The following is a 27,708-nucleotide window of genomic DNA, read 5'->3' as shown; positions in this document are numbered from 1 at the left end:
AGAGAGACAATTACAAGGAGAATTCTTATAGCCTCTAATCTGGCCACAGGTGCACAAGTCTCGTCATAGTCGATTCCCTCCTCCTGGCACTAGCCTTTAGCAAAAGGTCTAGCTTTGTTCTTTATGATTTAACCCGATTCATCCATTTTATTTCTAAAGACCCACTTTGTACCTATTACTTGTAAGTCACTTATTCTAGGAACCAGCTCCCATAGATTATTTCTTCTGAACTGATTTAATTCTTCATGCATGGCCATCAACCAATTTTCATCTCCCAATGCATCTTCTACTCTCTTAGGCTCAATCTTGGATACATAGGCAACGTTCATACAGAATTGATTCAATTGTCTTCTAGTGGAGACTCCTCTTGAGATTTCTCCAATAATATTGTATGTGGACACGTTCTTTGGCACTTTCCATTCTTTAGTCGATTCCACTCTAGGAGAGTCGATTAACTCCTCACAGTTTTCCCTGTCAGTTGTCTCTCCAGGATCTTCTTCCTCTCCAGCTGAATTTTCTTTTTCAGTGATTCTCTTAATGTGTTCAGATGTGTCAAAGGCTTGAATGTATTCATCAAATGCTAAATTTATAAATTCCTCAACATTCATAATCCTTTTGTTGTATACCCGATAAGTTTTGCTAGTTAAAGAATATCCTATGAAGATAGCTTCGTCTGCCTTGGAGTCAAATTTGCTAAGATTCTCTTTACCATTGTTTAGTACAAAACATTTACTTCCAAAAACTTTAAGATGTGAGATGTTTGGTTTCCTTCCCTTTAGCAGTTCATAGGGAGTTTGCTTTAACATTGACCTTGTTATAGTTCTATTCAGTACATAGCAAGCAATGCTAACAGCGTCCGCCTAGAAGTATTTTGGCATATCTCTCTCGTTCAACATTGTTTTTGCAAGCTCTTCAAGGGCTATGTTTTTCCTTTCAACTACTCCATTTTGCTGTGGAGTTTTGGGTGCAAAAAAGTTATGTGAAATCCTCATTTCTGATAGATAATCATCAAACTCTTTATTTTGAAATTCTCCTCCATGATCACTTCTGATGGATTTGATTCTAAGATCCATTTCATTATGAATAACAGTAGCAAATCTTTTGAATGCTTTCAACGTTTCATTCCTAGTAGCAATAAAGTATGTCCATTTATACCGTGAGTAGTCATCAACAATGACTAGTCCATAAGAATTTCCACCAAGATTCTTTATTCTAGAAGGCTCGAACAGATCCATGTGCAATAGTTGCAAAGGTCTTGAAATTGACATTTCTCTTTTGCTCTTGAATGACTGTCTAGTTTGCTTCCCTTTTTGACATGCATCACATAATCTTTCAGATGTATAACAGATTTTAGGCAGACCACTCACCAGATTCTTTGAGACCAATTTATTCAATTGATTCATGCTGATATGAGCAAGTCTCTTATGCCAAAGCCAAACATCTTCCTCTTTGGTCATCAAGCAAACTACCGAGTCGAATGAATTGTCCATTAAATTGATTATATATAAATGTTGTTAAACCTCTTTCCTACCAGTAATAGATCATCTGTGTTGACATTGTTGACAACATAAACTCTATATTGATCTAGTTTTTGATGATGACAACATTATGCTTAATAACAGTGCACATGTTGCGGTATTACATGTTTTTATTCTGAACTGATTGTTATATCTGCTGAACATGTTTTGATGTACTGTGATGTATGTTCCTATGTTAATTATGTGATTTATTTGTGGAACATGCTTGTATGATTATGTGCAATGTGAACTGCTTTGTCAAAAATATTTTATTGTACATTTTGGAAAGTGAAAAAATCACAAGCACTTTTACAAACTTATAATTGTGTGACAAAGTTCTAGTCCAATCAAATACATCTGTAATGGATTCGACTATTCTAAAACCTTTGAACAGATTTTGAGAATCAATGCTATGTGATGTTTTAGATTGAAAGAATTTCAAAATGTTTTTACATGTGTCAGTCGACTCTGTCCAATGTACATTCGACTGTATTATTGATCTGTTTTGGAATTCTGTTATGCTTACACGCTCTAACGACTATATTTTTTAAGAGTTAGTTAAGCATTGATGACTTGGTCAACTGTATTAAATGTGTGTTCTTTTTGGTTGACTGAGAGCCTCTATGTTGATTGTCTATTATAATTGTATTAATACAGTCGACTGGATTAGTAGGCTATTCGACTGAAAAACAATCTGACTGACAGAAAACTATAAATTGGCTGAACACGATTTGTTCAGAGACTTTTGACGATCTAACATTTTCATTTCTTATTTCAGATTGAATACTCTGTGTTAATAGCTCCAAGAATTCTCCAAGAAGACGGTGGTGATCTATCTTGAGAGAGATTCAAAGGGAGAAGGCTTATGCATTGACTGTGTGATCAGAACTGCACAAAGAAGGTGCTTCTTGATTGATCATTGAAGGCTTGACATCCTATGAAGACTGCTGCGTTGTTTGTAGGCTTGGCATCCGATGAAGAGTGCAGAAATTGACCTGTTGTGATATAGGGGTTACACGTTGAGGATTGTTCGACGTGGGTTCAGATTGCAGAAGAGAGGATTCTTGCTGCAAGTCTGGTTTTGGTTATTGCAACTATATTTTGGTTTTGGGTTAGAGAGGAGACTTATATTTTTGACGTGAGGTCTTCTGCAAATTCCTTGTTGTAAAAATCGCAACCTATATAATGCATTTTCTTCCTGCGTTGGAAGGACACTGAATGTAGCCATTGTTGGCCGAACCAGTTAAAAATCAGTTTTTGATTTTCTCTATCCCTACACTCTTTATTTCAGTCGACTATATCTGTTACGCAGTCAACTACGTTTTTCCCCTGCATAGAAGTTTTCATTACTTGCATTTCAAGAAAGACCAAAAAGCTTTATAAATTTGTTTAAAGATTGCGAAAAGATTTTGTTTTTGAAACAACACCAATTCACCCCCCCCCCCTCTTGGTCTAAAACGTAGCCTATCTGTTTCTCAACAATTGGCACTAGAGTTGGTTTTCATAAGATATTTGAAAATTTAGTCGACTTTATTTTTATCTTATTCGACTATAAAGCCTGGGGATGACTTTTGTTTTGCATTCAAAAATATCTTATGATTTTAGAATTGATGTTCCATCTGCACCCTGTAATTTGAAGTTAAAGTTTGTAACTGATGGTTTCTTTGAATACTTTGAAACAGGAAACTTGGAATGCAAGGCAACTCGAGACGAAGAACCATGTTCACAAATGCAAAAATCAATCTTGTTGGATAGTATATTTACAAAGTTCTTTAAAAAGATGAACAATCAAGATCATCCTACTGATGCCAAGAAAGTCAAGAATAAAGAAGAACTAAATATGATGGCCAAATCCAGAACTATCAAACGTGATCTGAAACAACAGTTCAAAAGTTCCACATGGTATCTCGACAGTAGGTGTTCGAGACATATGATTGGAGATCCTACAAAGTTCTCAGATATTTCGTATAAAGTCGTTGGTCATGTCACGTATGGTGACAACAACAGAGGAAGAATCATCGGTATAGGTAAAATAAAAACTCCTTCATTTATGAAATTAAAAATGTCTTACTTGTTGAAGGGTTAAAACACAATTTGCTTAACATCAGTCAACTATGTGACAAAGGATTAAAGATCACCTTCGAACCCAATTACTGTATGATCAGCAAAGGGACAACAAATGAGTTACTGCTTCTGGGAAAAAGGGTGAACAACATCTACTTAATCGACTTCACGGATAACTCATTCGAATCTGTTATGTGTCTGATGACCAAAGAAGATGTTTGGCTATGTCACAAGAGATTGGCTCACATTAGTATGAGTCAACTTAACAAGCTCGTCTCCAAGAAACTGGTAAGTGGCCTGCCCAAGATTCGATTTGAAATTGACAGGTTATGTGATGCTTGCCAAAAAGGGAAGTTAACCAAACAGCCGTTCAAGAGCAAGAGTGAAATGTCAACCAAGAAGCCTTTGCAATTGCTTCATATGGATCTATTTGGACCATCCAGAATAAAGAGTCTCGGAGGGAATTCATACAGGTTAGTCATTGTGGATGACTATTCAAGATATACATGGACTTATTTCATTGTAGCCAAAAATGATGCACTTAAAGTTTTCAAACGATTTGCTGTTGTTGTTCAAAATGAAATTGATCTCAAGATCAAGGCTATCAGAAGTGATCACGGAGGAGAATTTCAGAAAAAGGAATTCGATGATTATCTAGCTGAAATGGGAATCATGCATAACTTTGCAGCACCCAGAACTCCGTAGCAGAATGGAGTTGTAGAAAGGAAAAACAGAGCTCTTGAAGAATTGGCAAGGTCTATGCTGAATGACAGGGACATGCCAAAATATTTCTAGGCAGATGCAGTAAGCACTGCATGCTATGTATTAAACAGAACAATCATTAGATCTATATTGAAGCTGACACCATATGAACTGCTGAGAGAAAGAAAGCCAAATATTTCACACTTGAGAATTTTTGGAAGCAAATGCTTTGTATTGAATAACGACAAAGAAAATCTTGGGAAATTCGACTCTAATACATGTGTTATTAAAAATGTGTTGTCATCATAAAAAACTAGAGTGATATAGATATTGTGTTGTAAACAATCTTAACACATCAGCCCTAACCAAGTCATCACTGAAAGAATATAAATTGGATAAAAGTGGAAGCTTCATAGTATTTGAAACTAGCTCCTCCATAGTTGATGCATTTGTACTTAGTTCCTTTCTTGACAACACTCCTACATCAATACTACCATTATTCTTTGTAGAACCTTTGACTTCCATTCAGGATTCACAACCCTCCAGAGATTTCATTTTCCTACCATCCCCCCGTGACAATTTTCTATCTACTTTCACATTATTAGATTCATTTAGTGACATGTCAAAACTTTCTGCATCATCCAGATGAACAAGACCAGGAATGCTATCTCTGCAATGCATTTCGTTTATAGTTAATTCAATGATACTTTCAAAAAGTGGTGACAATAGTTGAGGGAGGTCAGACATAATATGTTCCAAGACACTGTAAAATATTCAATTAAACTCATCAAGATCAATAATGAATATAACAAAGGATAATGAAAATGCCAAAAGATAATTCACCTGAAGGATAATGGTTGGAGATTCAAAAGGAGCTTCATGAGGATCACAAGAAATCCCCTCACTTTCTGAGGGACTATCATCCAGTGATGATGATGGTGACACATCTAGACCAATTTCACTGTATATTGCAGCATTTTTCCATGTTGATAAATTATCTGGACCAATTTTGATTTGAACAATGAACCTCTCGTTTCTCTGATGATAACTAAATCTTTCTTCTCAAGTCAGTGTCGGGTATACCCACTGAATGTTTTCAATGGTCATCTCTTGCACTGTTTAATGTTTACTAGTATGCAAGAATTGAATGCTTAATGTAGAAATGAGAATAAGCACTCATATTACTTGACTTCTTCCAACCCATTCTTACTATCTTATTAGTGTTTTCTTTAATCTTTGTTTCAATTAATTACACATCATCATTTACATAATTACATCTGGTTATGAACATTAGCAACATTACTACCGCATTTTGATTAAAATCTAAGGCCAGCAAATACAAACCAAAGCATACAATCACTTAATGATTCCCCAAAATCCACACAGATTTCTCCTAAACTCTATCCAGCTTTAATAAAAACAAACTAATTATCCAATGTCACCCCTAAAAGCCTGTTTAAACATGGAGTTAACATAAAAACAAAGTTAACCAATGTACCCAATGAACAAAAAGCAAAAAAAAATCATATAACACCCTTCTAAAGCAATAATCTTTTATTAGTTTCCATCAAATTCCTCATCAAAAAGTCTAAGCTTTGAACAACATACAACACTAAAACATACATAATCTTGAACAAAACCTAAAATCAACCAAGAAAAAGATAAAAGGAAGTCATTGAACTGAGGACATCAACTGTTGTCTTTCTCAAAACCTTACAAAGTGAAGTAGCAGCACAAAGAGGTAAAAGCAAAGATAGGCAAGCTCAAACAAAATAATCAAATCACCGCTTACCTTGACGGTCGGTGCAACAGCGAACATGGTAGATCCCTTCCACAAACGATGCAGCAACAACCACGAAAGGACGATTGGAGCAATAGGAAATGTGGCAGGGACCCTCGACGACTAGCCTCCCTCAACCCCAACCTCGCTTAGGTCACAAATGTCAAAGTCATGGTAGGCAGCGACCGCGTCACGACAACACCAGGTTAGGGTCACCGTAGATTAGGTTTTCATTTTCGGTAGGTAGGGCTATGCTTTTTTACAACAAAATGGAAATGAAAGGGGTGATGGAAACATTAAAAATAAGCAAATGGCTTTTAGATAACTGAACTAAAAAAAAAAAAATAAGTTCAGTTTTCTTAACTAAACTAGATAATAATTTAATTAGTTTTTGGAATAAATGGATTAGTTATTTTTAATACAAAATAGTATAGTTAAAGTTATTTTGCCCAGCCTTAACTAATTTTGAGAACCTCCATCTAAAAGATTCACTACTTTATCCAACTGGGTAGCAATCTGAGTGTTCACAACTGCTTTAGCTGTTCACTCTGTAAGATACTGAACCCAATTTTCATCTTGCATCTATGAAATAGTGAAGAAATGAGGAGAAATCTCCCTTGTGTGTCTTTGCATACACATAGGGTAATGTATTTATAATAATAAGAATGTGGACTAAGCCCAAACACATATGAATATGCAAAAATAACATAATAAGCATAGGGTCCATGTTTCCTTAATTAACAAAACCACAACTTAATATCTAACACTCGCCCTCAAGCTGGAGCATATAAATCATATGTTCCAAGCTTGTTACAAAGATAATCAATTCTAGGTCCTCGCAAGGACTTAGTGAATATGTCTGCCAACTGGTTGCTTGAGTTAACAAACACAGTCTTGATATCTCCGGATATGATTTTTTCTCTAATAAAATGACAATCAACTTCAATGTGCTTGGTTCTCTCATGGAAGACAGGGTTAGAGCTAATATGAAGAGAAACTTCATTATCACATATAAGTGTCATGTGAGTGACATCTCCAAATTTCAATTCATTAAGTAATTGTTTAAGCCACACAAGCTCACAAGTAGCTGATGCCATAGCTCTACATTCTGCTTTTGCGCTAGACTTAGCCACAACACTTTGCTTCTTACTTTTCCAAGATATCAGATTGCCACCAATAGAGACACAATATCCAGAAGTAGACCTCCTATCAGAAGGGGAACCAGCCCAATCAACATCTGAATAGCAAACGATCTTTGTATCGTTGTTAGGACCATATAACAAACCTTTTCCAGGTGATCCTTTAATATACTTCAGTATGGGAACAACTACATCCCAATGGTCTTTACATGAGGAGTTTAGAAATTGACTCACCACACTAACTGCGAAGGAAATTTCAGGACGCATAACAGTAAGATAGTTTAATTTACCAGCTAATCTTCTACACTGTTCAGGACCTGAGAAAGGCTCCCCTTGATTTGATAGGAGTTTGATGTTAGGATCCATAGGTGTCTCAACAGATTTACAGTTCATTAGCCTTATTTCCTTCAAGATATCTAACGCATACTTCCTCTAAGATATGACAATACCATCATTGGATTGTGCTACTTCAATACCTAATAAGTACCGGAGTTTGCCAAGATCTTTGGTTTGAAAATTGTGACAAAGGTGTTGTTTCATCTGAGAGATGCCAAGATAGTAAATTCCTGTGAGAACAATGTCATCTACATCCACTATTAAGTAGATACATCCAGCACTTGAGTGGCGATAGAACACTGAATGATCCGCTTCATTGCGAGACATACCAAATTGTTGAACAACACTGCTGAATTTACCAAACCAGGTTCGAGGAGACTGTTTTAGACCATATAAGGATTTGCAAAGACGACATACCAATCCAAAAGACTCCCCCTAAGCAACAAAGTCGGGCGGTTGCTCCATATAAATTTCTTCATGCAAATCACCATTAAGGAAACCATTTTTGACATCAAGTTGGTAAAGAGGCCATTGTCGAAGAGCGGCCATGGCAATGAATAGGCGAACAGAGGTCATTTTTACCACTGGAGAAAAAGTATCACCATAATCCAAACCAAAAATCTGTGTGTAGTCTTTGGCAACCAGTCGAGCCTTCAAACGATCAATTGTGCCATCAGGGCCAACTTTGATAGCATACACCCACCTGCAACCAACAACAGACTTTCCAAATGGTAATGGACAAGCTCTCAAGTTCCACTTTTCTGTAAAGTGCTTAATTCATCCAGCATGGCTTGACGCCAACCAGGATGAGTTAAGGCATCACCCACAGACTTGAGAATTGACATAGAAGAAATGGATGAGAGACATGTGTAAAAAGATGAAGATAATTTGTGGTAACTAAGAACAATATAATGGGGGAAAGGGTTACGAGTAGAGCGTATACCTTTATGGAGGGCAATAGGCAGGCCAGACTCATTTGCTAGAGCCGGAGGAGACACAGGAGCAGCATAGGAGGTGAGTCATGAGGGAAACGATTACGGTGACTATAAACTTGAAGGGGTGGAGTTGAAGGACGATCCTGTGGGGAATGAGAGTCTAAAGGATCACAGCCAATAGGAATATCAACAGTAGTAGGTGGAGGTACAAAACTAGAAGATAAATGTGAAAAATAAAACGAAGATTCATCAAAGGTGACATCAGCAGAGATAAAATGACGATTGAGGGAAGGGGAAAAACACTTATAGCCCTTTTGTGACCGTGGAAATCCTAAGAAGACACATTTGTAAGATCTAGGAGATAACTTATCAAGACCTAGACTAAAATCATGAACAAAACATGTAGACCCAAAGACTCTAATAGGTAATGGATGTAAAGGGTCTTGAGGAAATAAGATAGAATGAGGGATTTTGTTATCTAGGACAGAAGACGACATGCGGTTTATGAGATAACATACAGTGAGAACTACATCACCCCAAAACGCGAGGGTACTTGGCCATGGATTAAAAGTGTACGAGTTGTTTCAATAAGGTGTCTATTCTTGCGCTCAGCCACCCCATTTTGTTGAGGAGTATAAGCACATGAGGTCTGGTGAAGAATGCCATGAGAAGCCATAAAATGTTTAAACGATTGAGAAAAATATTCATGGCCATTATCACTGCGTAAAGTTCGAATAGAAACCCCAAACTGTGTTTTTATTTCATTGAAAAATGATTGGAAAATAGAAAACAACTCAGAACGATTTTTCATTAAAAACAACCAAGTACATTTGGAATAGTCATCAATAAACGTAACAAAATACTGAAATCCTAAAGTGGACTTAACACGACTAGGTCCCCAAATATCAGAATGAACTAATGAAAAAGGAGACTACGCTCGTTGTGGAGCACTACGAGGAAAGGAACTACGAGTATGCTTTCCTAACTGACAAGACTCACATGACAAACTTGATAACTTCGACAAACTCAGAACAAGTTGTTGCAGTTTGGCAAGACTGGGATGGCCTAACTGAGCATGAAGAAGGGATGGTGACTCCATGATTACGCCCGCATGTGGAGAAGGACGGAGAAGATATAGGCCATGAGACTCACATCCTATGTCAATCATGTGTTGCGAACTTCGGTCCTGCAAACAAACCAAATCTTTAGTAAATGAAATAACACAATTAAGGGAATGAGTTAGACGAATTATGGACAATAAGTTGAAGGGAGACCCAGGGACATAAAGTACATGATCAATGGATATGGACGGAAAAATATGAACAGTACCAATACCATGAGGTGAGACTCTAAACTCATCAGCCATTGTGACCGAGGGTAAATTATCCGGACATGACATGGAAGAAAACAAGGACTTGTTACCAATTATATGATCGTGGTGCCTGAGTCAAGGACCCAAGATCCCAGGGAGTGAGTCAAACCAACAAAAGGTGTACCTGTGCATGCAACAGATGCAGATGTAGTGGAACTAGAGTGATGACGATCCTCATTCCATCTAAGAAATTTGTTGAAGACTACAAGGTTATCTACAGTATTTGATGAAGTAAGATGGTCTGCAGACAATGATTGTGGAGGTCGAGGAGGTGGATCAGAATTAGCCATTGCTACAGATCGAGGAGGGCGTCCATGAAGCGCATAACATTTATCAATTCTGTGGCCTAGCTTGCCATAGTGGTCACATTTTGGTCGTCCTTTACCTGGCTTGCGGGACCAACTTCGATCATCACGTTGGGCAGCCATAACTGAGGAATCATCAATATGAGGGGATGTCTCAATGACTGGTTTGCTCAGAATACGCAAAAGAGCAGAACAAGTAGAAGTAAAGTTGGGTATGACAGGAGACCCAAAATCTGATCACAAACATGGGAGGAATCATCAGAGACTCAGTATATTGCCAACAACATGAAGAACTTTGATCGTTGTTCCAGTACTTCAGCAGGAGTGGAAGCAGGAGGTAATAGCTCATTAAAATCATGAAGGAGGGCATGAACTTTACCCATATATTTTGCCATGGGACCAGGATTGCGCGGACCAATAATAGTGAATAGGTCCTGACAAACACCATAAAGATGTTGGGTGTCATTCGTGTATAATAGCTTCGCTTGTGCCCATACTTCTGAACATGTTTCATATGATCGGAACATTTGTTTCAAAGAAGAGTGAATGGTGGACTTTATGACGATGCATAACTGGGCATCAATTTTCATCCAGTGGGAAGTGTCCTCTGTGGTAGCACTAGTCACATTTTTAGTAAGGTGATCTACATACCCCTGACTCTTCAACCAAAGTTTGATGTCGGAAGCCCATGTTGCATAATTTGTGTCATCTAACTTGTCAATGGACAAGTGTACATTCACATAATTGGTGTATATTGGGGAATCAGAGGCACCGACAGAAGAAGATGAGGCACTAGCAGAGGTGTTTGTAGACGCGGAAGACGCCATGGAGAGGGAGAAACCCTAAAAATCCAACGTGCTTCGATTGACGCAACGACCACAGATCCGGAAAGAGAGCAATGAGGCGATCACAGCGGTGCTGGTCGACAGCGGAACGCTCCAGCGACGCACGACGGGAAGCGGCGGATCTGCGACTTTAGCAGCGGCGCGTGTAGGCGCGTGGGTGCACCGATCATCGCGATCTTTGGACGACGGTGGTCGCCCGGTCGAGACGATTCGGATGGAGTGGTCACCGGTCGGTTTTGGAACTTTGGCGATGGCGACGGCGATAGCGACAACAATGACTGCGGCGGTTGCGGCGGTAGTTTGTATCAGAGACCGTGGAAGAGGTTGGAATAGAACTTAAGCTCTAGATACCATATGAAATAGTGAAGAGATTAGGAGAAATCTCCCTTGTGTGTCTTTGCATACACATAGGGTAATGTATTTATAATAATAAGAATGTGGGCTAAGCCCAAATACAAATGAATATGCAAAAATAACATAATAAGCATAGGGTCTATGTTTCCCTAATTAACATAAACACAACTTAATATCTAACATCATCAAACTATCAATAGTGTCACTTATCTGATCCTGATGACTCGAATGGTAAAGCCTAATGTTAGAGTACAATACAGAAAGGCTAACCCCTAGAGCCTCCCTCACCTGTTGCATAAACAAATTGAAATAGGTCAGAACCATAAAATTAAGAAACCTGTTTCAAGTTGCATATTCATAACCCAAAAAGAGTACACCATACACCATTTATTTGCACTGCTATGGCATTATCCTAATGTAAAAACAAGGATGTGTTAAGAAAAAAATGGAGATCATATATCTGTTAAAAATATATATTTTTAACTAAAATATTTGCACTGCTATGGCACAAAAATATATTTTCTCTGTAAAATATGTGCTTCACTTTATTAACTAAGATAAAGGCTATTAAATAGCCACTTACACAACGTCAAATAAAATTTAAAATCAGTCCCTAAACAGAAAAACTAAAATATCTCCTTAATAATCGAACTTTTAAAATAATAAATCTCCTACCTAGTTGTTACTGCAACTGAACCTGAATAAACAAATAAATCTTTTTTTTTTAATTTAAGTTTATTTAACAAAACTCCCCCATAAACTTGAATTTTTTTTCTTCTTCCATTCCGATCAACTTTCTTAATTCCTAAAATGACGTTGGCAGCTTTAAATTCTTTATCTTCTGCACCTGTCAACAAACATACTACATGTACCTCGTCTGTTGAGGTATAAATGAATTTTGGCCTTATAGGATCGTCTTCTTCTTATCATGTTCATTCATCCTTTCTGTGATCTCCGGACATCTAATATTGTCATTTGAATCCTCTCCCCTAGAAATCATGCTTTCTGAAGGCTTTTCCTTCAAGTCAACCCAAATCCATTCACTATTTTCATTTACCTGAACATCCCGGCTTACCAGAATTTTTCTTGAAACCGGGTTGTACAACTTGTACGCTTTTGCCTGTTCATCATAGCCAATAAAAACATACCTCTTGCTTTTGTCATCAAGTTTCGTTCTGAGTTGACTTAGGACGTGTCCATAAGCTATGCTTCCAAAAACTTTAAAATGTTTGACACTTGGCTTTCTTCCACTCCATGTTTCTTGTGGTGTCATTCCATCCAACTTCGAATGTGGGCACCTGTTTTGCACATACGTAGCACACTGCACAGCCTTTGCCCAAAACTCTTTTGGCATATTTTTTCCCTCAAGCATGGTTCGAACCATATCAAGAATAGTCATATTCTTCCTCTCTACCACACCATTCTGTTGTGGTGAATATGGAGCTGTAAGGAAACGCCTTATCCCCTGCTCTTCACAATAATCCTTAAACTTTGCTAATGTGAATTCACCTCCTCTATCAGATCTTAACGCTTTAATTTTCTTGTTAGTTTCCTTTTCCACCATCAGTCTGAACATCTTAAATGCCCCTAATGCTTCCAACTTCTCCTGTAAAAAATACACCCAAGATTTTCTAGAGAAATCATCTATAAATGAGATGAAATACTTTTTACTACTGAATGAGCTAGGAGTAGTGGGTCCACATAGGTCGGTGTGTACCAATTCGAGTTGCTCTTTTGGCTTGTACATAGCTGAGTTTGGAAACTTTGTTCTTGATTGTTTTCTGAGCATGCATTATTCATAAAACTTCTTCTCAAATTCTATATCGGGTAATCCAAGTACCAATTCTCTCCTTGAGAGTTCAGCCAAGCTTCCAAAGTTAAGATGGCCATACCGACAATGCCATATCATAGCTTCATCTTTCATGTCCGCCTTCAAGCACCTTTCTTGCAAAATCTGTAACTCCAGTTTAAACATCTGATTTTTCTTCATTCTTACCTTGGCTACAAGACGACCATTCTTTTCCTTCAAATATAATACCTAGTCCTTTATAAAAATTGAATTACCTTTTTCCAACAATTGTCCTACACTTAAAATATTATTCTTCAGCTTAGGAACATAGTAAACGTTCCTAATCTCTCCAATCCTGCCATCCTTTTGCATATGTCGGATTGTTCCACACCCCTTCACGACCACCTTAGAGTCATCTCCGAAAGTCACAAATCCGACCTCCTCCTTAGTGAGTTCATAAAAAAGAGTTTCATCTCCACACATGTGATTGGTTGCTCCAATATCTATATACCATACCGAGTTGGTAGAAATCTCCTCAGACTTTGATTTCAAGCATGGTCCAATATCCGAGTTCTTTGAAAATTCGATGCTCAACAGAACCCCCATATCTTCTTCGTCATCTTCTTTTGTAAGAAGGTTTCTCTCACTTTTCTTCTTGGCTCGACAATATTCAATAGTATGACCAAACTTACCACAATTGTAGCACTTCCATGATCTACATTCATATCCATAGTGGTCATGCTTGCCACACTTAAAACATTCCACTTCTGACTTATCTCCTCGGCCTTTTCCTTGTCCTCGATCATGCCAATATTGCTGATCGGTTCTCTCTTCATTGCCTCTACCACGTCCACCTCGTCCTTGTCCTCGGCCTCCTCTTCCTCTGTCGCCAGGATCTCGGCTCTGAGTAATCCGAGATTTATTCGAGTCAAATTGTACCTGTAGTGCTTGATCATCGGGTTTAACTTGATCATCCCAACTCCTTCTCCTTTATTCGTGGGCTTCTAATGACCTAACAAGTTCATCCACTATGAGAACCGATAAGTCCTTCGATTCTTCGATGGCGCACACGATACTTTCGAAATCCTTTGTAAGAGATCTCAAAAATTTTCCCACAACCCGGCTAGATGGCATTTGTTCTCCATTCCTACCGAGTTGGTTGGCCACCTTCTCCACCCGAGTTATGTACTCGGTTATATGCTCTTTGGGCTCCATCTTCAATTGTTCAGACTCTCCTCTGAGAGCTTGTATTCGAACTTGTTTAACACGGTTGTCACCTTTATACGCAACCTCCAATATCTTCCAGGCTTCCTTTGTTGATTTGCCATTCGCTATTTTTTCGAATCCCAACTCATCTACTGCATTATAGAGAAAATACAATGCTGACGCATCTCTTGCACGTGTTTTCTTCAATATTGCTATTTGTGCCACCATCTGATCTTCGTCCGCATTAGGCTCAACGTACCCTTCTTCCACCATATCCCAAACGTCTTGGGATCTCAATAACGCCTTCATCTGTAGGCATCAATTATCATAATTGGTTTTTCTTGTCAATTGTGGCACACTCATACCATTGACAACCTTTGCCATCTTTCACAAAAAAAATCAAGCACTCACTTTTTCTCTTACGATGTTTGACTTTCTCCCCTCTTTTTCTCCCTCGGTACTCAGAGCATAAAGCTCTGACACCACTTTGTTAAAATAATCTTAGGCACAAAAATATATTTTCTCTGTAAAATATGTGCTTCACTTTATTAATTGAGATAAAGGCTATTAAATAGCTACTTACACAACGTCAAATAAAATTTAAAATCAGCCCCTAAACAGAAAAACTAAAATATCTCCTTAATAATCGAACTTTTAAAATAATAAATCTCCTACCTAATTGTTACTGCAACCGAACCTAAATAAACAAATAAATCTTTTTTTTAATTTAAGTTTATTTAATAATATCTTCATATACAATCGAACCGCACTTAAGTTAAGAAATTGACAGACTGTTTTGACAAATTTCTTGCAAAGATTTCCCTTCTTTTGTGTAAAAGACCTTGTGAAATAGCTTAATGTGAGGACTATAGGTTAATTTAAAATATTGAACTGTTACTCAACAACAACTAATGCAAGATGAAAGCTTTTCAAACTTAAAACACCATTACATTAATATGTCCATGAAATAGATCACATTAATTAGACATAATGTTACAAGTGCTGCCTAAGGTTCAGTGGTGTTTTAAACTATTGAATGACCATCTAACATAAATTTTAAACCTAATGCTTTTCTTGATTACGAAAATCATTCAGATAGTTTATTAGTATATCAAGCATAGTCAGTCCATGGTTTTGTAGTTTTATTTCCTGACTCCAATTGGCTGGCAATAGATAGGAGGGGATATAACAGATAAGTAGTATAGGAAGGGAAATATTCAATTTATGACTTATTGAACATATGAGATCAGAGAGGGCACTTACTTGGGCTGATGAGTGGTGCATATTTCCAAGAACTTCCTTCAAAAGTGTATTGTGGAGGTTAATTTCAGATACAAGCATTTTCTGTGGGGATATTTCTATAAGTACAGCTGCCAGAAAAGCATTTCGCTTGGTTGTTACAGTGGTAGCTACTGTTGGGGGTAAAGATGTCATCAAAGAATCCAGAATTTTTTGTCTCAGAAGAGGAACTCTTGTTCCATACTTCCCTTTACCAGTAACTGCATACCGTATGCAAGATGCCCACTCTGGAACTGATTCAACAGATTGGGTTAAAATGACATTCTTCAACTGAGGCATCAGGCCAACTTTCCCATGTTCCTGATAAACCATCAATATCAGAATGTAGCACACCCGCCAATGCTTCAGCAGCCACACATTGTTTAGACCTCTCCTTACCAGTTGTAAACTCATCTACTGCACCTTTAAGAGCCAAAACAACAAGCATGCCACATTCTTGTACAAGTCGTTTCAAAATACGTGCAAAACTTGAGTAGAATGTATCACTTCCTAAAAAGAAGATCCAACTTGGTGTACGTGGCAATGAGGCCGAAAATTCAAAATAAAAACGAGTTATGGATTTGTCTGCAAATCCTCAAATTCAGCTGATTTCACACCAAGAGAAGACTTATATGGCGATTCCTTTAATAGTGTATTGTAGGTATCTATTTTTAGACGAGTAACCAATCATTATAGCTATTATAAAAATCATTAAACTTACCATATGTGACTTTTGATTGTATGTTAATGCTTAAATTCTTAAAACATAAATCATGTACTGTTTCTAATACATTCGAAAGTCTATTTGTTTTTATGAGGAGAAAAGAATAAAGGGGTGGAGGTGACTGTGGATTGATTCCATGCATTATGTGCAGATGCAGTGCCTAGTTGGGATAATATAGTCATTGCAGATGAGTCTGTATGGATAATTGGAACTGGCAAAGTGGCCACACCAGATTCATCAATTCAGTCACATCCAAGAAAGTTGCGGCTTAATGGTTTTCAAAAGCGCTTTAAGAATGTGAAATTAGCATGGTTAAACTTTTGTGGCTATGATGCATGCGTTTTAGTTTTAAACAGCAATACAAAACGCGACACAGTCAACAAATCCTAAACTGTTGAACACATCACCAAAAAGTGTGAAAACTTACATCCAGTGTAATGTTCCTGCAAAGAGCTAGACCATGTAATGTAACACAACAAAGGAAAGAGAAAACAATAACTATTTGTACCTAATCAGTTCAATCAAACAAGCAACAAGCAGCAAGCCCAGCGCCTGTGAGAGGCCCAACCCAGGAAACCCAATGGTTTTCCCAGCTCCAGCCCACCAGAGCAGGCCCAAACGGTGCAGCCGGGTTCATGCAGACCCCATAAGAAAAAAAAAAAAACTTAATCCACAAATAATTCGCTCCAACGGCTAAGCCAATAAAAAGTCTCATCGCTTTCGAAACGTTCCTGCTGCTAATGGAGTAAAAATTATACACCGCGCACATGAAAGCAAACGTCCTCGTTGTATCCAACACCAGAGCGTTTTTCACTTTCATACCACTAGAAAGTTCAAAAACCGGTATTCTCTGTCATGCACCATAACGAAACTCAATCTCTTTTATCTTATGGAATAACCTAAGTAGAAATAAGTTCAAATCATACATAATATTAAAATAGAAACGTACTTGTCCGCCGGAGATGAACTTCAGGAGCAAGCAGGCGATGACGGAGCCGAGGATCTGCGCGAACCAGAAGATGATGCAGCGGAACCAGGTAACTTTGCCGCTGACAAAGCCGGCGAAGGTGACTGCGGGGTTGACGTGGCCGACGGAAATGTTTCTGCCGAAGGAGACGGCGGCAGAGAGGGCCAAGGCATTGGCAATGGCGACGGCGAGGGAAGCAATGGGCGGGTCGACAGCGAGGGAAGCAATGGGCGGACCGATGGCGAGGACAGCAATGGGCGGGTCGACGGCGAGGTTTTTGACGGCGAGGTTTTTGACGGCAATAGTGGAACCGGAGGCGGCGAAGACGAAGATGAGTGTGGAGATGAATTCGGAGAGAACAGCTCTCCAAGTGTACAAGTTTTCTCACAAATGACCTTCACTATTCCCTTTTAAAGTAGAACACTGAAATAAAAAAATAAAAAAATAAATAAAAAAGATGAAATAATCTGTAGTTGTAGAAAGTTTTTGTAGAATTATACTTGTTAAATGTATATTTATTTAGGAATATAATATGATAATAATTTATTTTAAATAAGATATTATAATATAGAAGAGGATTTAAGGTAGTGATAATATGAGAAATGTTTTGTTGTATTAATATTAAATTAAGTAAAAGTTATAGGTACACTTTTAAAAATCATTTAAAAGATTTGATTAATAATTATTTAATTAAAAAAGATATTAGATATGATTAAATAATATGAGATATTTGACATTGTTACATGTTATAATATATTTAAAGAAAAACTTCTTTTAACAACACTTTTTTAACAACTTTTTGACAACGCATACGTGACAGCTTGTGATTGGTCCATTTTAAATATTTTTTAAACATAAATTCAAATAGACCAATAAAATGATGACACGTGTCTCGTTGTCAAAAAAATTGTCAAAAAGTGTTGTCAAAATATCATTGTCCTATATTTAAATATTTTTACGTATTAATAAGTGAGCTTTTGAAACGTTTTATATATAAAAGTTAATAAATACATGTCTCCGAAATGTTAGTCATGAAACACCGTAGACATTGCAAATCATACAAAACATCTGTAGAAATAGTTGCTAGAATTGATGTCAGCAAAATAGAAAAAAGTTAAGAAAGCATGTAGACACAGAAATGGTAAGGGTAAAATTAATCCTTTACTTAAATTGAGAAAACAAAAATCTGGTTTTAACCTTTAACTTCAACTTCAACTTCAACAAACCTCATGGGCATGCTCAAATACGAATTTTGTTTCCAAAGTTCTTACTACAAATTAAAGTCACTGATAACTATTTTTTTGATACATTCTTTGATAATTTAAAGAGTTTACTTCTTGAACACATAATTGTTCTTCGATTGCGAAGGTTTAATACTATAGTCAAAACATGTGAATTTAACTCCTAATTACTTTGCTTCATAGTGACAAGAATATATCCTTCTCATGCAAAGTCTATGCCATGTGCTCTCATGGACGAAATCATCCAATATTTTCTTACTGACATTGGGAAAATGTTGAGCTTTACTCAGGTGACTGACTATTATCACATGAAAATAATACAATAATAAATGATTTATGAGCATATTAACATTATCAAGCAGCGATAAGCAGGTAATGATAGTATAAGTATTTGCAGAAGAATAATGCATTACACTAATAGAGTAAATGTTCTATTCCACTTCTTGACAGATTATATTACTCTCATGGATCAAAATATGAAGGACATTATAATTTGGATAAACTATTCTATATCATTTATTCAATCCTACCACTACAAACCAAATTATAATAACCGTGTATTTTAGTTATATTTTTTAATGTATGGGCAATTCTTTTCTATCTGTCATTAGGTCAAATATATTGGTAAAGGGCTTGAGGATGGGATCTTCATACCATCTAACTTGAATTACTTTTTCCTTTCTTACTGTTATAAGTTCAATTAAATGTGTAAATTTGGCTACCTCAACCGAAAATACTATGAACCTCCAACTAGCTTCTTTTCAAACTGTGTGGATGGTATGTTTTCATCAAACAGAAGCCTTCTTTCTCTTTTCTATTGTATTGGTAAACCCAATAACCTTTCACTCCCCCAATCATCCTCCATTTGATTATTGTATCTCAAGTTTTAAATTTTTCTGATGGAAAACTTATTTAGAAAGTATTGACCTGCATACCTTTTTTTTTTTTTTGTTTGGTTGAATGAAGTCCTTCTTTTGTGTCAGTTAAATGGTTTGTTTGTTTGCTACTTCACTGATTGTTTGATAACAATTCAATTTAAGTTAATGATACATTGACACAAATTATGTATTTTTTTTATTGGATTTAGAGTATATTAGCATAATAACAAATAAATAATAAATTATTAAAAAAATGACAGATGTGTTATGTTAAAATATTTTTGACTAAATTATATTTATCAAAAGCTCTGTGATTCATGTTTTCTTTTTCTTAGCTATTTTGTCTTTGACTATTCAATCCAAATGACATCGGACACTCCACTGTAATTTCTGCATCTTATGAAGCTTTCTCATAAGAAGAACAGTTGCACAACAGTCAAGGGAGCTCAGAGATACACAATTAATGAGTTCGTAGAGAATGAATCTTTAAAAATTACCCAAGGATAAGCTATTTTCTACATGCAAACAACAACTTGAAATATTACCCAAAATCAAAATAATAGTATACAAAAATATTTACTTCTAATCAATTTCCAAATAATAATTTTTTTTTTCAAGATAAAATAAAATTGCAATGAACCTGAAAGCATGAGCTCCTCCTATGATATGAGCGGAGACGAGTCAAGAATTGTTTTCAAGTTCGCCGTCCATTCATCCTGTGAGCTATATACAATTGGTTTAGGCCAAATACATCTCTTCTACCATAATAAAAACGAAACACAGGTGATTTTTCAAATTACCAAAAATAGGTTAGGTTTAGGACCAGCTTCACTGCAACTCCTAATTCAATGCAAGAGTCGAGCAGTGGCAAAGGGATAAATCTAGTAGCGAAAGGTGGAGAAGAGCGGAGGCAAATCCAAGTAGGACAAGTGCACTGCAGTTCGAACCCTAGGCGTTAAGCAACAAGGAGGTGCTCGGCGATTACTGCAGAAGAAGAATGTCCAACAGTAGACGCGTGACGATGGTGGCCACGACAAAGTCTCAATCGAATACGTCGTTGATGGTTGGGCGTTGCCGGAATGTCGCCAGAACTGTGTGCTATGTGTGCGTGATGATGGGAAGAGATTGGATGCGGGTTTTTGGTTTTTAAGTGAGTTTTGTGTGAACGGAGCAAAGCTTATGAGTGAAGGGGAAATATGGAGTAGAAATGAAAGCTTATGAGTGAAGAGGTAACGGAGGCAGAAGCAATCTCCGAGAAAAGCGCAGGCGTGGAGGAGTATTCTCATAGTGTTCTAAAATGTAAGGGTTTAGAGACGAAAAGCAGAAGAGAGGAATGAGAGTGAGAGGGAACCTGAAATGAAATTAGACATCGCGAGAGAGAAATGTGAAAAATTAAAGAGAAAGAGATATTATAACTGATTTCTAAATCTTCGTCATAATACACCAAGATATTCCAATAGGTCCTTATATCTACGTAATAATAGGTTTTGAACTTATTTACAAGTTTGCCACTGCATTTAATATTATAACTGATATACAAAACTACGTCATAATATATCTTAAACTTATTTACAAGTTTGTCACCGCGTTTCATATTATAACTAATTTACAAAACTACGTTATAATATGTTTTATTTTTATTACTATTATGCCATCTGTCAACCTATTATGATGGATAATTTTTATCCGTCATAATAGATCGTTATAGAAAGATATTTTTCCACTAGCGCTTGTTTCATTTCTTTTCAAAATCATGTTTTCCTTTTTTTTTCTTTTGGCAACACCATATTTAGTATAAAAACTCTATTATTGGTGCAATGTGTCTATCATTTAATCATCATTAAGATATGTTCTTATTCACCTTATATCATTTAAACATACTTCTTAATAAAGATGTACCTACCTTGCAATTATGTGTCTATGTCATGTCTAATTTTATTTGGTCTTATGTGTTTAACACTTTTGTCTAATATTCAGGTCTTCATTTATGTTTTAAAATTTGATTTTTTTTTTCACATTGTGTTAGACTTCATCTATACCTAATCCAAAATTATGTTGATGGTTAGACATATTAAAATGTGTCACTATGTTTTATTATCAAACATGTGCGTCTGGGGCATGAATTTTGTATTAAAACTTGTATCGTATCATATAAAAACATGTGTATGCCTTAACATCATTCACATAGACAATTAATAAGGCCATCTTTTCTTGGAGTAAAAGTTGAAAAAACATATTGTGATCACACTAGTAAAAAACTGGCTTTTTACAGCGCACATTATGCCACGGTTCACCAAAAACTGCAACATAATAGTGCGTGGTGGCAATTTTGAAAATAATTCGAACTTATAGGCTGCGGTTCAGAGGGGAACCGCGGCCTATACCCCAGTCAACCTTTTGCCTTTGACGCCACGTCAGAAAAACAATAAATTACAGGGGAATAGGTCGCGATTGCTCAGAGAACCGCGACCTATTCCCCTGCCAATTTATTACAAGGACTGCCTTTTGGCCAATTTCAGAAGTTGCAAGGGGAATAGGCTGCGGTTGCTCAGAGAACCGCGACCTATTCCCCTTGCAACTTCTGAAATTCATTTTGATATTCTACTTATACTGAAGCTTGACACATTGCATGACAAATACATTGATATTCTACTCTAATATGATATTATTAAAATCCTTATCACATTAATTTCTTCCAATCTTGATTTGATAAAATGATTCAAATTATATGCTTTGACTTCATTCATTATATGGATTCATAAAAAGATAGTTGACTTTACCCTTGCTTTGATTTGCAAAACATAAAATATTCTTCAGAAAAAGAAAGCTAAACATCTAGAGTGATGAGATTAAAACTAGTCATACATATCTTGAAACAAATCCATCACAACTAGTATGTCAATAATTTGTATATCTCTGATACATATTTCATTTTAGAATATGTATTTGCTAAACATTAAAAACAGAGAGATTGTTAAGACAAGATCGTCTAGGCAAACCTTAGTCTAAACAAAATAATGTTAATTTGTTTATCATAATTGTTAAATACATTAAATGTTACTCTTAAAGATGACTAAATGATATGAGAAACATTTGATATCACAAGGTAACCAAAGAAAACATAAAAAGCGTTAAAAGCTATAAAGCTCCTAATAGAAACGCCTAATAGCCATAGCATCTAAACACAAGAAAAAATAAGCATCTTTAAAAGTTATTCAAAATAGGCAAGCATCAAACACTTATACCAAGCATCACGCCTAAGTACTTAAGTCATCTAATTATAAAATGCCTAGGTCGTATAATGGTTTGAATGCATATACGTTAAAGTACATTTTATATGTTTTGTTGTACTATCTTTTTATGTGCAAATTATCAAATTTATTCAAAAGCCTACTCAGAATTGAAAGAAAGTTTAAAGACTTAAGGATATTCAAAAAACATTTCATATATGTTTTTTGCTTGTCTCATCCTTACATAACACAATTGCTCTATAAGAAAGCAACACAACATCCGAATTTTTAATAAAGGCTACATACCTAGAAGAAAGTTAAAAGCTCTGAGTAACTGATCTTTTTTTAAGATGTCTGTATAAAGAGAAATATTGAAGAGAAGAAAAAGAGAACTTTTGTGTTCAAGATTATTATATGCTCATTTTCTTTCTCTAAGCTAATTTCTTTATAACTCATTTGTGAAAATATCTTTTACAAGTTTTTAGAAGTTCATTGTATTATTCGTATATCCTCTTTACGAGAGTTGTCTTTTGTCTACAAGAAACCAAAACACTTATTGTGTTATACTCATAAGTCAATTCAAACACTTGTATTGTTTAACTCAGTTGATTAAACATTCTAGACAGATTGTATAGTGTGGATTACAAGAGTTGTTAAACTCGTTAGAGTCAAGTTGACTAGGGTTGGAACTAGAAGTGGTTAATAGTACTTATATAACATGCACAGTTTGTACTCGTTGTAATCTTTGTAAAAGATTAGTGGAACCTCTTAACAGGGTGTTAAGAGAGAATTGGGCGAAGCTCAAGCTGAGTGAACTAGTATAAAACTAAAGTTTGATTTATATAATTTATTTTTAAACAACATTTTCCATTCAAACACTCTATTCAACTAAGTGTTTAAACTACTATATAGACCGTCTAACCACTACTAAGTAACTTAATCACTATTTAGAAAAAAAAAAGCTTTAAAAGCACTATTCAAACTGTTGCCAATGAGAAGCTTTGAAGAGATTTTGATGATGATGCACTTGAAGACTTGAAGGAAAATTCACATACATTGTTAAAGCATCTTTTGTAGAAACATTAGTATTAGGCTTCATTTTTCAATTGTAATCACTTATAAGTCATGTAACTTATTCTTTTGTATTGATTTATCTCGGTAATAATCGATTATCACGGGGGATAATCGATTATCATAAGTAAAATTAGAAAATGCTTCATCTCGACAATAATCGATTATCACCAAGGATAATTGATTATCTCCGCAAGTTATAATTGTCCAAGGTTCGAAAATAACCGATTATCACTAAGGATAATCGATTATCACTTTACCCAAAACTCATAACAGCCTAAAATAATTGATTATCACTTTTGGTAATCGATTATATAGGCAGTTGGGAGCTGTCTTTTCATTTTCTAAGATCACCAAAAACTATTGAGAGTACAAAATTCGTTCTGAGGAAGCTTTTGTGTTTAAGTGATTGCTTGATCAAGTCTTGAAGAAGGAGAAGCTTGTTTTAGTGTGTCTACGATGCAAGCGGCTCTACCAAGTTGTTCAAGCTGGTGATCATTCCCTCGTGTGTCGAAGGAAGGTGTTTTCTTTACTGATTATATAATTGTTCATCTTGTAACTTCAAAGTGATTTTAGTGAAAAGTTAATCACTCATTTTAAAGTGATTAACTACTGGACGTAGAATCTTTTGATTCGAATCGGTATAAAAATCCTCTATGTGATTTTCTTCATCCTTTAATCTCTTTACTTTAATCTGTTCAAAGAAAATTTTAAAAGGGAAAACAAGAATTTTTAATAGAACCAATTCACCTCTCCCCTCTTGGTTTTGTGTTCGTTTTCACATTTTTAAACATTCCGTTACACGATACCAATTTTTCCACAACCCACAATTTCTAGTGTTTTCCTGTATTTCATTAACTTGTCTAAGAACATACAAATCAATTAAATAATTATATTAAGATATGATTGGATTGTAAAAACCCATTTCAAACCGTATAAATAGTAAGTCCATGAAAGATAATTGATTACATTGACTACTATATTTAATATCTTTATGTTCAGATACCTACTCACTTAATTATCAGAATGTCTTTTACAACTCAAACAATTAAAGATGATTAAAACATTCTTCACATCAGACAAATAGACAAATACACGATTTGAATAACCTAAAAACCGAAACATCAAGAAATTGAGAGTGTCTGACCAATTATGTAGAAACACAAATTAAGGGATCACGTGAATTTTGCTTCTCGAAAAATTAAGAAAAAAATGTTAACCTCTTTTATTTTATTTTCAAAGTTTAAAGAATAAAATTGAGCGAATTTTTCTTCATATTGTCATATTAAAATGGATCAAACTCTCTTTATTTTTAAGGGTATTAATATTTACTCTAAATGTCAATTTGTTTTGTTACTTATAAATGTTAATGAGTTATACCAAGATTTAATTCTAAAAATACAATAATTTATGAAAAGAAAACACCCCTAAAAGAATAGAAGCTGAGACCCAGTTTTTGGTTTGGGCTTTTGGCCCATGATAAAATTTTATTCTTAATTCATAATTCTGATTCTTTTAGGCGCTCTGACCTTTTTCTTTTCCCTCTACCCTGAATTCACAACATTGCAAAAAGCGCCATCTACACATTTCGCAGCATTCATACCTCAACCAAAATTCTCAAAATTTTCACTTTCTCCCTCTTCTTAGTTTCATTCAACAATGAATATATACCCCACAACCCACCACCATTCACCCCAGCTCTTCTTTGTCTCTGCTCCTAAACAACAACCTTTTTGTGTATTTCTAATTTGTTACAAATGGAGAGTTTTGACACTGCCACCAACATTTCCAACCATGGAAACAAGGAAAATGTTCCTCCGTTTTGTAACAGTAATGTCAACAAGGATAAGGGTAAGATCACAATTCCTCACATAATGTCCATATCTTTCAAGAACAAGAAACGCAGTACACTGAAGCTTAAGAGGTTGCCTCTTGATGATGTCACCAATCTTTTCAACAATTCTGCTACAGATGTCTTCAATCTCAGCTACCAACAAATGGGGTTTTCTGTTATTCCTAGGAGAATACCTTATTGCTCCAAAACATTAAGAATGAGATTCAGATAACAGTAGTTGTGTTGTGTCTTGTCATAAGAAACTGTTTTCAATTTTGCAATTCATTTGAGTTCAATTGTAATCATTCTATTTGAGAAGAAGTGCAAATAATGTGTTCTCTGAATCAGAATCTTTCAGATTTAGAATTTGTTCTGTGCTACTTTTGTTTCTTTCACTGCAGCTGCAGCTGCTCTTCATTCTGCAATTTTCCTCCCTGCATGTGTTCTTTTTGAGGGGATTATATTATTAATATTTATTTAATTAAGGAAATTATATAATTAGTTAGGAAGGAATGCAAAGAATTGCATTATGTGACAAGCTACATAAATTTAAATCATATCTATATAGTTTATATCCACAGTGAGACAAGTGACGCTGAAACTCTTTTTTTTTTTAATCTGGTGACGCATGCTATTGACAAAAGTTATTCTTTATTTTTGTAAATTAATAATATCCATCTTTCATTGACAGGTTTTGTTTTTGAGAAACTAAGGAAAATTTATCCATATACACATAATTGTATATTTAAATATCATTATAACATGGGAACATATTGTATTTATATCAATTTATCTGCATTTTTAAATTTAATTTAATATTGTTTAATAAACTCTTAAAAGAATTCACTTTAATGGAGATTAGAATTAAATAAGAATAAATAAAAATAAAAATTTTAATAATACGTAAAATCCATATTAAGTTTTTTTTTTTCTTTTAGATTTGAAACTTCTATTTCTTTTGTCATCAATTATAAAAGGATGAAATTTAAAGAATAACTTTTGTAGAGAGGGTGTATTATTAGAGTTTCATTACACAAGTGTAACTCTATGAGTGAAGAATATAAACATATCTACAAACATTAACACAGAGAAAATATAAACTTCAAAACTTGAAAAACATTTTTATTAACTATGATTTGTGGTTGTGTGTTTTTCATGTATGTATCTTTGTTTTCATATTGTATTTATAGAAGTTTATGATATGAACATTTTAGAACAATCTTCATCTTAATTCTTTTGATGTAATTTTTATATTCCATCTCTTTAATTTGTATATTTCATATTATTGAATTTAATTTGAATTTCTATTCTTGCATATACATATAGAAAGTCATTTTCTTTTTTACACATACTTAAACAGGGCATAAATTATAATATCCCAAATAATATACTTTTTATTATGTGTTATAACCACTAGTGCAAAAATGTTATTTAACGTCACTCATAAGACGTCGGTTCAAGGGTAGCCCGATGTATATGAGTGGATGGTGGCATTACCATAAATAAGTTGGTAACCTAGATGTCAGATAAAACGGAAAGCGACGTCTATGATATAGTACACGTCAGCTCTGCTCTAAACCGACGTCTAATGGCCTAAGGTAGGCGAGAAGACAGTCTATTGACATCGGTTGTAAAGGGGGGCCAATGTCTACTTAGTTGCAATTAATGCTCTTCACCTGATTCCCAGACGCTTAGACATCATGTAGTCAAAAACCGACGTCTATGGCCTGTCGGGAAGGCGGGAAGACAAAAATTTCTGCAATTTAGACATTAGATTTCTAGGGAAGCGACGTCTATGTGCCTGTAATTAATAATGTTCACCAAACTCGGAGGCCCTTCGACTTCTGACAGAAGGGCACCGACGTCTAAATTATTATAGATGCCGGCGCCCCTTCACACCTGTCGTCAACATCCCTGACAGGAAATGAAACGTCAATAAGTTTAAATGTTAACTTGAACGTCGAATTAGTTAGATAATCGAAGTCTAGGTAACTATAGACGTCGGTTTCTGGAGCAACCGACGTCCCATTTCATTTTAAATAAACCGCAAACTCTTCGCGACATATCATCGTCTTCCTCCTCTCCTCTTTCTCTTGCGGCACCTCTCCTTTTTCTCTCTCGCGGCATTGCATCCCAGGTGC

The 27,708-nt window shown here is 35.6% G+C and overlaps 2 protein-coding genes across 2 annotated transcripts; both read right to left on the bottom strand.

The window, feature by feature from the left end:
* Positions 1-11,468: 11,468 nt before the first annotated feature.
* On the bottom strand, positions 11,469-16,091 carry LOC111241285 (proteasome activator subunit 4-like). Its single transcript, XM_022778681.1, has 2 exons — positions 15,608-16,091; positions 11,469-11,637 (listed from the first exon to the last, which is right to left on the bottom strand). The coding sequence occupies exons 1-2, from the start codon at positions 16,034-16,036 to the stop codon at positions 11,503-11,505; spliced, it is 564 nt and encodes a 187-aa protein (XP_022634402.1). The 5' UTR covers positions 16,037-16,091; the 3' UTR covers positions 11,469-11,502.
* Positions 16,092-16,730: 639 nt separating this feature from the next.
* Positions 16,731-18,544, bottom strand: LOC106752426 (aquaporin TIP1-1-like). Its single transcript, XM_022776346.1, has 3 exons — positions 18,511-18,544; positions 17,296-17,696; positions 16,731-17,196 (listed from the first exon to the last, which is right to left on the bottom strand). Exons 1-3 carry the CDS (start codon positions 18,542-18,544, stop codon positions 16,864-16,866), a joined length of 768 nt encoding a protein of 255 aa, XP_022632067.1. The 3' UTR covers positions 16,731-16,863.
* Positions 18,545-27,708: the final 9,164 nt, after the last annotated feature.

Source organism: Vigna radiata, chromosome 2, assembly GCF_000741045.1.
Source record: "Vigna radiata var. radiata cultivar VC1973A chromosome 2, Vradiata_ver6, whole genome shotgun sequence".
Taxonomy (NCBI): domain Eukaryota; kingdom Viridiplantae; phylum Streptophyta; class Magnoliopsida; order Fabales; family Fabaceae; genus Vigna; species Vigna radiata.
The sequence above is the reverse complement of the archived record's forward strand: the minus strand, read 5'-3'. Positions and strand labels throughout refer to the sequence as shown.

Excerpts from the sequence above, each read along its gene's own strand:
- LOC111241285 (XM_022778681.1), bottom strand. The coding sequence starts at position 16,036 with ATGAGTTTACAACTGGTAAGGAGAGGTCTAAACAATGTGTGGCTGCTG. Across the intron at positions 11,638-15,607 it reads TGCACCACTCATCAGCCCAA|GTGAGGGAGGCTCTAGGGGT; the intron begins GTAAGTGCCCTC and ends TTTATGCAACAG.
- LOC106752426 (XM_022776346.1), bottom strand. The coding sequence starts at position 18,544 with ATGAGGTTTGTTGAAGTTGAAGTTGAAGTTAAAG. Across the intron at positions 17,697-18,510 it reads AGTTGAAGTTGAAGTTAAAG|AAAACTTGTACACTTGGAGA; the intron begins GTTAAAACCAGA and ends GTCATTTGTGAG. Across the intron at positions 17,197-17,295 it reads AGTTCATCTCCGGCGGACAA|AGAATACCGGTTTTTGAACT; the intron begins GTACGTTTCTAT and ends GGTGCATGACAG.